The sequence below is a fragment of the Phascolarctos cinereus genome, unplaced genomic scaffold (genome assembly GCF_003287225.1).
Source record: "Phascolarctos cinereus isolate Bilbo 61053 unplaced genomic scaffold, phaCin_HiC Scaffold_1;HRSCAF=81, whole genome shotgun sequence".
Taxonomy (NCBI): Eukaryota; Metazoa; Chordata; class Mammalia; order Diprotodontia; family Phascolarctidae; genus Phascolarctos; species Phascolarctos cinereus.
In genome coordinates, this window is record NW_027555514.1 from 18,422,560 (window position 1) to 18,435,699 (window position 13,140).

At 52.3% G+C, this 13,140-nt stretch overlaps 1 protein-coding gene across 1 annotated transcript in view; it reads right to left on the minus strand.

Moving 5' to 3' along the window:
• Positions 1-13,140, minus strand: part of JAZF1 (JAZF zinc finger 1) — a 247,990-nt gene that overhangs the window by 5,589 nt on the left and 229,261 nt on the right. The window contains exon 4 of the mRNA XM_020993362.2: positions 4,046-4,215. Coding sequence (XP_020849021.1) covers positions 4,046-4,215 — 170 coding nt within the window. The remainder of the gene's footprint in view (positions 1-4,045; positions 4,216-13,140) is intronic.

The window sequence follows — 13,140 nt, forward strand, 5'->3', positions numbered from 1 at the left end:
AGCTGTGTGACCCTGGGCAAGTCACTTAACCCCACTGCTTAGCAAAACAAAACGAAACAAACAAAAAAACCCCCCTCAGGTGATCCAAAGGGTAAAGGAGAAGGCCTGGTGGGCATCAGCTGGCTGTTGCATATTCCCAGGAGACCTGGGTTCAAATGTGACCTCTGCTGCTGAACTGTGACCTTGGGCAAGTCACTGCCCTTCCCTTATTCCTCTAGTTTCCACGTGTAAATCTCACCACTAAATCTTCAGTTATGATGTCCAGTCCATGGCCCCGAGTGAGGGGGTGCAATAATCCCTGATGGCCTCAGGCGTCCGGGGTCAGTATCCAAAGAGTGGTGAGGCTGATCCCCCTGAAGGACGATGTTCCTCTTCCTTGATCAGCAGTCTCAGAGCCCTGGTGAGCGCTCCTAGACGTGTATCATGTGGTGAACCCAGCTGCGTGAATAACACTGATTAGGCACTAACTGTATGCACAGCGCTGGGAGAGTCTTGCACCCTAATGGGGAAGGGGAAGGTTTCAGCTGCGGTCAGATGCATGGATCCTGAAGTCCTTAGGGGCAGCGGTCAAATCCGTGGTAATGCCTTTCCCCAATAAAATCATGAGTTTCTGATACTGAGCCACCAGGCAGGGCCAAAGACTGGGGTGACCACAATAGTAGCTGCGGCGGACGTCCCTGCAGGGGTGGCCGAGCTACATCTCTAGGGCGCTGCCTTCCCACCCTGACGGCTGCAGGCGCTGGGTTGCAGCGTCACAAGCCCAAGGCTCTAGGTCTCAGGGTCCAGGCTCCTGGGCTGGCTCCATGAGGGTCTGAGGACGGTGGTCGAGGTGGTGGAAGCGGTCCGGTCTGGCTGGCCCATGCTGCTCCTGTCTCTGTCCGTCTACCTGGCTGCTTCAGCCAGCCTGTCTTCCCTGTCCTGTGGGGGACAACGGAGTGCAGCTGGTGGGGACGACCGGTCCCTCCTTCATCAGAGCTGCCTCTCTGAATGATGCCTGAGGAGGGCTGGCAGGGGAGCAGGACTGGGCATCTGAGACGTGCTGTCCCTCCCCAGGCTCTTATGCCTGTGCTGACAGAAGCTGGTCAGCAGCCGTCGCTGGTGGTGGGCTGGAGTTGAAAGCCCAAATTTCTGGACGGCCAATAGATCTACTTGTCCTCAATTCAATACTGTAAAAGACCTGAGACTTCAGAGGTGTAGATACGCCCTCCCCCAAGCCAGAGAACAGCCCCTCCCCCCACATCTTAGTGGACAGTGTCATAGACTGGGGCTAAAAATGTTCAACCCAGACTCCTGGAGCTGGGACGGGCTCCCGAGGCCCAGAGCAGTCCTGTAAAAGGGGGACGATACTCAAACCCTTAGCCTCACGGGGGACGGCAGGAACCAATGAGACCAGACACGTGAAGGTGGCTAGTCTGGACACCCTCTGCTTTTTTTCCACTCCCCTTTTCCCTCAATCCTTCTGAATTTACTTTAGAAATAAGTGTAGCCAAGCCTCCTCCCCCATGTGTCAGATCCTGAACCTCAAAGGCAAACCCCCAAGGCTTTCCAGGTGCTCACCGCCTCTCCCCTGGGACCCCCCCAGTGACCTGCTTGCTCTTCCCTGCTGCCATCCCCCGCTCCAGGCTGCCTTCCAGGCGGCTGCCCGTATGATATTCCTAAGCCAGGGCTGACCACGCCACCCCCTGCTCAAGAAGGGGCAGTGGCTTTCTATTGTCTCTAGGATAAAATACACGGACTTCTCTCTCTGGCAGAGAAAGCTGGAGCCCGGACTCAGACAGCCCTGTGACCCTGGACATGTCACTTAACCATTGTCTGCCTCAGTTTCCTACCTCCTGGGCCTCCTGGGAGGCTCTCTCCCTCCCCCAACCCTCCATTACCCATTTGCTTCCCTGTGTGACTGTCCTGGCCCCGATGACAAATGATGCTTGTTGGGCCAAGGCCCGGCCTGGGAGGACCAGGGAGGACCAGCGTGCTTCCTGGGCAATAATGAGAGTATAGGGGCTGGCAGTGAAACAGGACAGAAAGAATGCACCAAATTACAGGTTTCTCCTATAAATAAGCCTTTTTCACTTTAAAAAAAAGAGTGTTTTTGAAATGCCACATTTCCCTGGAAGGGAGAGGAAGAGAGCAGGAACCTGCAACACTCAGCAGCCTCTTCCTTCACCCTTCAATGCCTGTGGCCTCCAGGAAGACCTCTCGTTGGCTCAGCTGTCCTTCCACATGGCCAGGAAGAATTCCTTCCGCAGCGGGGCCTGGTGGAAGCGGACTCTGACAGCGTGGGATTGAATCTTGGCGCTCACGTTTCCTACCTGGGCCTGGGCCTTCCCATGCCTGGCCTCAGTGCCCTTCTCTGTGAAATGAAGGGGTGGACTCGCTGGGGTCTGAGGGCCCTTCCACGTCCATGTCCTGAATCCTAGGTCGAGGGTTTCATCTAAGCCTCCACCGGCCAGAACAGGGCAGCAAAGAGAACGTACCCCTCACTCCCCTTTGCTGTCACTTCACCCATAGATCTGGGCTCTATGTTTTTATATCTTGAGCAGCGCTATCAAGTCCTGGAGGGGGTTTCCTGGCCTTCTGAAGAGCAGGCACCCCACAAGGAGGGTCTGCCTGGGCGCCTCTCTCAGGCCTGGGTCTCCATGACCTGGATTAGCAAACCCGCCCACACGCCAGGTAGATTTCTGGGTTTCATATTTCCGTTATGCACTTCCACAGCTGGTTTTAAAGAGTTGCTAAAACATCATGGAAAACTTCGCAAGTTTGTTTTTGGAGACGCTTCTGGTGAGCAGAGAGCTCTGGGCCCTCAGCCACTCACAGAGATAAAATATGCTGGTGATGGCGGGCTGGGCCTACACTGGAGGGGGGGTGGGGAGGATCGTGAAACCGTGGGAAGAGAAGAGCCATGACCCTCCTCTGCTTCGTACGGGGGCCAAGGGGAGACCCCAGGGAGGGGGGGGGAGAAAACATGCCCAGCTAGACGCAAAAACCTGTACTCTTGATGATGTCTATGGACTCTTGATACGTCAAAGGAGTCTAAAAACCACCCGTGAACCCCTCCCCAACTGCGGAGAGCCGACGACGTGACTATTCTTCTTCGGATGGACTCCCACCTTCCCTGTCCCAATTCCCAGAGAAGACGTGAATTTGGAAAGATTAAGAACACAGCTGAGTTTCCATTGCTTCAGCCAAGTCCAAGCCGGATTGATTCCCCAGTTATGGCAGAGAACTCACAGATCTTCCGCTGGAAGAGTGGGAGAACCCTGAAAGATGTGTGCAGTAACAGCCGTGCCGAAGAGACGAGCAACCCTGGGAGGCTTGAGACTCTGACTGGTGCAGCAACCCCCCGCGACCCCCCCAAAGATGGGGGACCCATGATGGACCTCCTGCTGACAGAGAGCTTACGGACTTAGGATGGAAGAAAGGCAATCAGGGAAAGAGCGTGTATTAAGCACGCGCTACGCACGCGGAGCACTCCAATGTTATCTCCTTTGGGGAGTAGGTACCATCATTTTACACCTGGGGAAACTGAAGCAGATGCAGGTGAAGTGACTTGCCCAGGGACACGCAGCCAGGAAATGTCTGAAGCTGGATTTGAACTCAGGCCTTCTTGATTCCAGGCCCAGTGTTCTATGTACTACACCCCTCGGCTGCCCGGATGCCATATGACCCGGCCAGGATAGCCATACACTGGTTGTGTGACCCTGGGTGAGTCATTCAGTCTCTCAGTTTCCTCATCTGTAAAATGAGTCTCTGAGGTCCCTTCCAGCTTACATCGATCACGTTCTCCGTAGAGCCTCGGACACATCCGGACTGGGCCCCGGACAGCTCTCTGAGCCTGTAGGGTCCACACCAGCCATCTGTCTGGCCAAGTGGAGGGAGTTTCCATGCTGGGAATCCCCAACATGGCCACAGCCCCGGGTCCAGACCTAGGGGTAGGATGACATCGGCCCAACCCGGGCCCTGCACCTCCCGCTCCTGGCGCCGGTCCCGGGACCGAGCAGACACCCGGGGGCAGAAGGCGCAGGCCGGGCAGGTTTGGGGTTTTTACCTTGTATCTTTTTTTGCATCCAGGGACGGGGCAGGCAAAGGGCTTCTCGTCCCCTCCATTCATGCACATGGAGCTTAGGATGGCCTCCGAGCTGATGGCGCTCTCTGTGGTCCACGACTCATCGCTGTCGGACTCCTCATAATCCACCTCCTCCTCGTCATATTCACTGCCTGAGACACAGGAGAGAGAAGGGATAAAGAGTGAGGTCACCTCCCCAAGGGCCTGGCCTGTGACCGAGCGCCCGTCCTGGGACCCCTCCTAGTCTGTAAACCAGGGCAGGACAATGGGTACGGCTCTGGATCTGGAGTCAGAGGTGCCGAGTTCAAATTCTACCTTCGCCGCTCCTTGGCCTTGTTTTCCTTCACTGGGCCAGATTGCCCGTAAAGCCCCCTCCAACTCTAAGCTCCCATGGGAGCCCGTCATCATCCGGTTATCCGATGGCTGCCCGGACTGCTGGAAAGGCCGAGATGGCTAAAAAGCACGACCTTCCTCTGCCCCCAGCTGCCCCTCGCTGGCTGGTGTCAAAAATCCCAGTTTGAATTTTGTCTCCTTGCCTCTGAACTGGTTTTTTAAAGAATATATTGATAAAAATATTTCTTTACAATTGGTTTCCTTTGTATTCTGATATATTTCATTTGATGCATTTAAAAGCATTGTTCTGAGACTTGACCAGACTGTCAGAGGGGTCCATGGTACAAAAAATGTTAAAGATCTCTGGACCAAGGCTAAGGGCCAAAATTCCGCTTGCACTATCAGTCATTTACACTTTAGTGTGAATGTGTTTCAGACCCCTGGGTGACAGCAGGTTGTCATGAGAGACAGGGAGAAGAGCATGAAGACACAGGCAGGTGGGGGAGGGGACCGGGAAGCAGAAGCCACCAAAGTGGGGAGAACAGAGCCCGTGGGCACTGCAGAAATGTTTGCCTAGGGCTGGTCCTGTCTGCTACCCTGGGTGAACATTTCCTGTCTCCTTGACTCACAGGGAACTGGAGACACTGGTTCTCCAGAATGCTGCAGCTGGAGGGGCCTCCGAGGTCATCAAGTGCAACCCCTTTGTTTTATAGAGAAAGATCCGAGGCAAGAGAGGGGACGCAGCAAACCCCCCCCCCCCGCCCCCACCAAAACAGCTCCAAGCTAGCCCGGCCTTTTTCATCGGCTCTCCCTCAGCGATGGGCCCACCCAAAGAGAGCTCAGGTTTTCACCTCCTTGCCACCGGGCATGTGCCTCGACCTGCTCCACTGGGTACTTCTCAGAAACTCGACCTCCCCACTTGTCATTTGGCTGGAGGGAGGGGGAGAGGAAGCCCCTGCTCCACCGCCTGAAGGCTTTATGGATTTTTTTTCATTTTTAATTGGCTCCAAGTGGCTGGGTCAGGGCCGGCCTTTGCACAAGGCGACCCAACGACCATAATTCTCCAGATCATAAACAGCGTAAAATAATACGCTGACAAGCCCTAATGCATTTACAAGCCCTGTGGAATAAATAGGAATTAGAACACAACGTTAATAAGAATTATATGGTGGCGGTGATTGGCCTTGTGAAATGCTTCCCCCACGTGTGAGCCACATGGGGGTCAGACGGCGTCGGGGTCTGCCCTGGGCTCCCCCAGGCCTTCCACACCAGGCACCTGCACCGGTACTTAATATCACCGTGACCGGCATCATGAGACTGTCTGGGGAGGCAGTGCTGCCCCAAGAGCATCCCCTTCCCTCCTGCAGGCACACCAGGTGACCCTCATTATGCTGCAGGAGGGGAGGAGCTGAGGCCGGCCTTCTGATCCCTCTCCCTCGGCCTCCATTTCCTCACCAGTGAAATGACGGGATGGATCTCCCTCAGCTCTCCGGGCTTCCCCCAACCCTGGGGGATTTCAGCCACCCGTGGCCATCTGTGGCTCTTACTGTCTGGGCACGGACCCAGAATCTCAGAGCTGGAAGAGAGGCGTTGGAGGACACGGGTCCAGCCCATATCTGAACAAGAATCCTTTCTACCACAGACCTGACAAAAGGTCATCCTGGCTGGGAGAACCCACTACCCTCCAAGGTGGCTCCATCTCACTCAGGATGAGAGAGTTTGCCCCCACCATCAGCAGTGCCTGGTATGCAGTAGGAGCTTACTAAATGCTCACTGACCACATTATCCTCTGTGTGGGCCAAGCAGATTGAATCTAATACTCCCATAATAACGCTGATGCGGCTGCTGCCAGCTAGCATTTCTAGGATGCTCCGGGGTTGGGCCAGGCCGGGGATCACTCACGTGACATACAAACCCTGAACGATCTGCAGTTTTGGAAATTCTCCCTAAGTAGGGCACGTTTCGGTACATTCAACTCTAACACAAATGCCATGGGGCACTGCCCTTTCAGATGGCATTTCTCAAAGCCTCACAAGCAAGACCCTGGAAATTTGGAATCGCTAATTTACTCACCTAATTGGACTAATTTATTAACCTGAATACCAAGAGAATGAGGACACTTAAAAAAATTCAAACCAACTCCGTGTTAAATAGAGCCGTGAGAAACACGAAAACTTGACGCGCCCTTCTGGATGGCGATCTGAGGTTCCCGCCGATGCTCTGAAGGACCGTGATTCCGTCAGCCTGGGGGCCCCCCTCACGGACACTGCTCCATTCATTTAAAGCAGCATTTATTAACACACAGAAACACGGCAGTCCCTCCCCTCAGTACCAGCAACGCTTAGTGTTAGTATTTCTATAGCTCGTGAAGGTTTGACAAACATTTTATTTATGTCTATGTAGCGTGGCAGGGGGGCGCTGTGAATGCTCCCATTTCACAGAGGAGGACACTGCAGGGCCTGCTGTGGGCCCTCGGCACCCTCAAAACTCAACCTGGATCGATGCGGACGCCCGGCCGACGCGCACGTGGCAGCCACCGTCCTGGCTGCGACGATACAGCCTGAGGGCAGGGGGAGGGGAGTTCCCACCGTCCCACGCATCCACAGGGCTCGCCCAACTGCAAAGTATTCCGGGAGTGATTGCAGCGTCTCACACAAAGGTCTACAGCCACAACAGCTTCTGTGCTTTTCATCTTCGGGACGAACTACCCTGAAGCAAAAGCACTGCTTACGGGTAAATTGACGTGAGTGCACACTTCAAGAGAAAACCTCCCTGCTAGATGGATTTCCCGACAACTTCTCAGCAGAGAAATGCAAATCCTCAAATAGGTCATTTCCAACTCTTCTTTCTCTCGTCTCGTTCCTTGAAACAACCACCCTCGTATTCAGATAAATGGCTGACCTCCCGGAGTGGGTGTCCCCTCCCACAACGCAGACGTCAGTCCATCCCGCGCGGCTCTTGTCCCCCGCTGAGGTGGGGGCCTTCCTCGTGTTCTCCCCATCACATAAGGATACTGATGGACCTCGTCCCACCTTCTTGCCACGTGGCCGACCCATCTTCTCTGCAGCTGAGGCGTTTCTTTGGAGTCCTCCCCCACCCCTTATCTCTTCTGTCTCCAAACACCCTGGTCTCCTCCGCCCCTCCCCCCATTCTAAAAGAAGCTCCGCCTCCTCCTAGTCCAGGTCATAGCAGAGCTTTTGTGAAACCTGAGCTCCCTGCAGAAAACAGAGACGACGGCAGATCCATGACAGAAGCCCTTCCCTGAAGCCGACATCCACCCCTGACTTACACTCTGCAAAGGTCGGATGAGTGTAAAAGCCGACGCCCACGAAGGCAAATTAAAACGGGACCCTGGCCTGTCTGACCTGGCCAAGACGTGGCTTGTTTTCTGGCCGCTCGATGCAGCATTAAACACGAGCTTTCGCTGGTGCGGAGCCACGTTTTGTGAAGGCAGACAACACGAGGCAGAGGACATGGCGCACCTTCGCTTCCTAGAATCCTGGACGTTGGAGCTCATCCAGGCATGCGGATCACCCGGGCTACTGGGCCAGCCCAACTGGGCGTCCTCCACACAATCGCCGGAATCATCCTCTATCTGGCATCTAAAATCTGTCTCCAGTCTACCTTTGCAGATTTATTACTTACATGTTATCGTCTCTCACTTCCTCTACCTTCTAACTGAACTGTCCTTCTAGCTGGTCTTCAGGACTGACAAAAGCCCACCTCCGCACCTTTGCATCAGCTGTCCTTCCTGCCAGGAGTGCACTCCCTCTTCATTTCTGCCTCTTAGAATCTCTGTGGTTGCTCATTCATTCAGCTGTGTCTCACTTGTCCATGGGGTTTTCTGGGCAAAGATACTGGAGTGGTTCACCATTCCCTTCTCCAGCTCATTTTACAAATGAAAAAACGGAGGCAAACAGGGTAAAGTGACTTGCTCAGGGTCAGACAGCTAGTGAGTGTCTGAGGCTGGATTTGAATCAGGTGTTCCTGACTCCAGGCCCAGCACTCTACTCACTGTGTCACCGAGTTGCCCCTCAGCCTCAGTTTACTCACTTATAAAATGGAGGGTTGAAATAGTTGGTCTCTGAGGACCCTCCCAGCTTCAGATCTAAGATCCTAAGAATGGTCCTTTCACGTCACTCACAAGAATAATGAGTGAAATTTAAATGGCACCTTATGGCTTCAAGTGTGACAGCTCTTTCATGATGGCTCCAGGTCTTACAACCGCCATTTTAAACAGTCTCAAAGGGGCCGGTTGGTTGGAAGCCTCGTACGAGTATGGGATGGAGCTGGGTCTCCAGAAGGAGGCCTGTGCCCCGGATCTGGAGTCCAGCAAGCCTCGATGGTCCCTCTATAAATGAAGGCGTTGGACTGGTGACTTCGAGGTTCCTCCCAGCTCCAAGTTGCTGAGAAACCCAGGTCTTCTGACTCACGCCCGGTGCCTTTCTGACTCCATCACAGGCTTTCAGGGACACTCATTCCTCCCCTCGTGGCCCTCCTCAGGGGCCACATCCCACCCAGAGCCTTTCTTGAGCTCTCCAACCCGACCCTCCACCACGCCATCACCAGGCTCTACTCGTCGGAAGCCATCCCACGTTCACTTATAGGCACGGAGACTGTTTCTTCTTGGCCAAATGGAGTCTCCTGGAGGGCAAAGCCTCTTTTGTATTTTGTTTTTCTATTTCGAGCACCTCGTGCAGTGTCTGGCACGTAGCAGGTGCTTAATTATTTCTTGCAGAATTGAGTTGAATTTAAAAAAAAAAACAGTTTTATCACTGAGTCAGATTTTAAGAACTAAAACACCATTTCAGGAACTCCAGTTCAGAAAGTCAGAATTCCCTTCTGTCAGCATTGGGCGTTTTCAGCTCATTAGTTCTCTGTGCTCTGGCCCCCGAGTTAACAGACAGCGATACCTTCTGGGCACGCTTGAAAACACCAGCGTCAAACGCTTACAGTTACCTGAAACAACAGTCTAATTGCAGCGCCCTTCGACCGCGGACCTCCAGGCAGAAGCAGCTCAGAGACCACTGAGTCCAAGGCGTTCGTTTTACAGAAGACTGAAGCCAGCGCGGGCGAGGGGGCTGGTTCGAGGTCACAGAGATAACCAGGGACCAGAGGTGAGATCAGAACCCAGCTATTTAGGAGAGCCACTTATCTCTCCACCAAGTCATTCCGGCTCCTCACTCAAAGTCCTCACGAGATCTTCCACCCAAATTCAATGTCACAGACTCAGGAATGCAGTAAAAAAATGAGTTCCAAAACAGACTGAGAGTTTGAAAACAGTTTCCGAGGCCCAGTTTGCTGCCAAGAAGGGTCTTGCGCTTTAGGAAAGTAGTGAAATATGCTAGGAGATTTTTATTGTTCAGTTGTTTCAGGCCTGTCCAACTCTCTGTGACCCCATTTGGGGTTTTCTTGGCAGAGATACTGGAGTGGTTTGCCCTTTCCTTCTCCAGCTCATTTTACAGATGAGGAAACTGAGGCAAAGAAGGTGAAGTGACTTGCCCAGGGTCACACAGCTACTAAATGTCTGAGGCTGGATTTGAACTCTGGTCCTCCAGGGCCAGTGCTCTTATTCCAAATCCTCAAATGAGCACCAACTTTGACTTGTATCCCCTCAGATTCACAGGTGGGAAAGAGCATCCGAGCTGGATTTCTAGACTGTAGCACACCCATTTTTCAGTCGATCCTGACCGGGAGGCATCAGTAACATGGGCCCAAATTCAGCATCCCTGCCCAAGGAACGAGGGAACCGCTAATGGGATGCTCAGCCCTCCCCTCCCAGCCTGAACACCCCCCTCTTTCTGTCCCTTCTGTTGTGAGACCCGAGGCTTACGCCTCTCCTTATCTCGTCATGAACCCACAATACTTTTCAGGTCCTCTGTCACTGACTCACTTCCTAACAGGACAATCCATGTGTCATGGCCTACAGAGGGAGCGTTTTCCAGCTGCCTAAATGAGGATGAATGCCTGGGTCCCCTCAAAACTTTGGAGATGAAGGAGACAACCGCCTGCAGGACAGACTGCCTTTACTGTCACACCAGAGTCGTACAGCAGGCATTTATAGGTGGGGATGCCTCAGGGAGAAAGCTGCAAGCTCTAGCATTTGGAGGAGGGAAAATTACCGGCAATGGATTCAAAAATTTAAACCCAGAGGGCAGCGCTGCTATCACCCCAAAACTTTTTGGGGGTGTTTGGCTCTTTTTGCTTTTGAGGCACGTCAGGAGAATATGGTGTGCCTTCCAGTTCAGCTAAGCAAACAGCAGTAGTAATGGCCAGGACAGGCACGAGGCACAGGTCCCCCACCCGGCAGGCTCCTCTCTTTGCGAATGCCGCCACAAGGGAGCTGATCATCCCGCCATCCCTCGACAATGCGCTGCTGGGCTTTTATGGTCACACAGCGCCCATAGTCTCGGGAAGTTATTCTGCATTCTTACATAAATTCCCTCCCTGCCCCCCATTCCCCACTGTTCTCCACCAAAAAAGGGCCTTTTAATACCAAACGGCCTCCTGTTTAGATACAGTTCAGGGAAAACATGATAAACCAAGTAACACAATCTCGGCTTTAAAGGTATATGCTTAGACAGGGTTTTCAACTGCACCGTCTAAACAAAAATAAGCTATTAACCACTTTCAGGGGAAAAAAAATAAAAATTAAATAGTTTGGGGCTTCCTGCAATTAAGCTGCCTGTTTTACAGTGCAGTCTTATTTATAACAGAAAAAAAGTAAATAAATAAATATATAAAAGCTAAACAGACCCCCTCCGCCAAACGCTTATCCCGCAAATTAACTCCATGGTAATAAAGCCCATGCCAGCTGGAATCCTTTTGCGCTGTGGAACGGAGAGCAAAAGCAGGTTATGTGGTGGAGGGAAAATAAAGTCGCACATTTTCCACCTTCCATCATGGGATGTTAATTGAACTCTGGCAAATATTTAAAAATTTCTCTCTCAGCTTAAGAAAAAATTAAAAAACAGTTGAGCGTGTGTGTGTGTGTGTGTGTGTGTCTGTGCGTGTGTGTGTGTGTGTGTGTGTGTGTGTGTGTGTGTGTGTATGATGGGGGGGAACATCTGTTGTACTCTCCCAACTACAATGGAAAACATTCGTAATTAACACACCTCTGGCTCTTCTCTCCTTAGGCCTACAATTGTGGGTTAAAAACAAAATTTGTGACTGGATCAGAAACCTCTCCTGATGCGCAAGGAGGGAGACAGGCAGCACCCTCTCTTTGATTCTGTTTTTTCCCTCCTGTGGCTCCTACAATCTCAGGAAACAGGTTTGCGTGAAAGATAAGTGACAGCGAGGAAAAGGACCTATGCAAACAGGCTTTTGTGAAACGGTAGTCAAGTAATGTTTTATGTTGGAGGCTTAAATGCACTTTACGGCTGTGTAAAAAACACAGCGCCACTCTGGGCCCAAAGTAAACATTCCAAAGTCTACCAGCCCAACTCCTGCCCAGGGCAGGCCCCCATCAACTGGGGGGGGCGGGGGAGGGAAGGGGGCAGATGGGGGGTGGACACCACAGGTACCTAGGAGGCTCCAGATTTACTGAGTCTGCCGGGAAAAATGGAATCCATTTCCCCACTACAAAGCACCAGACCAAAGTCTTCTTTCTCAACATGCTCAGATGATGAGAAAAGCAGAGCCTCCCCTTTCTGGTGTCAGACAACCATGAGAAGTCCCTTCTTCTCTTATGCTGATCATCAAAAATACTTCTACCAAAGGCTGGGTAGATCAACAGAACAAACACGGCCCTTGTAGCTGGAAGACCAGGTTCTGGAGTCCGCTCTCTTGTCCCCAATGCTCCTGGGAACCCCTCATTCCCTTTTAAGCCCCGTTCAGGTGACCCTCACCTACACAAAGCCTGCCCTGATCCTACCCAGCTCTCAAAAGTAACATGTATTACTTTGTACCTGGGGCAGCTAGGTGGTGCCAGTGCACTATGGAGTCAGCAAGACTCATCTTCATGAGTTCAAATCTGGCCTCAGGCACTTACCACACACTTCACCATATTTGCCTCAGTTTCCTCATCTGTAAAATGAACTGGAGAAGGAAATGGCAGACCACTCTAGTATCTTTGCCGAGAAAACCCCAAATGAGGTCAAGAAGAGTTGGCCACGACTGAAAAACGATGGAACAACGAGGCATCTTCATTCCTGCTCAACTGCTGCCCTGTACAGTTGAGGGCAGTGGCTGGTTCACTTTCTGTGCCCAGAATAGCCGCTGGTTGAATTGAACTAAATTCTGAAGTCTGACATTTATTAGCTAAGTGGCTTTGAGCAAACCCCTTCCCCTCTGCCCTGCAGTTGTGAGAAAAGTGCTTGGTAAATAGGAGTTACTAAAATATTCTTCCAAGCATGAGTTACAATAGGAACAGTGTTCAGGTCCAGACCTTTTCTCTTGGTCAAGCCAAGGAATACATTTTTGGGGGAATTTTAAAAAAATATCAGTTAATCCATTGTTTGGCAGAGAAGCTGTGCTTGAGAACGGCTGAGAATGGCTGATCTGAGGGAACATGTCCTATTCTTGGAAAGTGGACACAATTCGTCTCCAGCCTCTCTTCTGGGCTTAGGGCTCCTGGATGTGCCTGCCAGACTGGCCCGTCGGAGGGTCTCTGGACCATCTCCCTGCTGCTCTGGCCATATGGATGTTGGAGGAGATGGGGAGCAGGGTCTTCACCTGTTTCACATAATTCCCAACTTCTTCCAGGAACCAAGTGCTCCCTGCCCAGAAATGAATCCCACCTA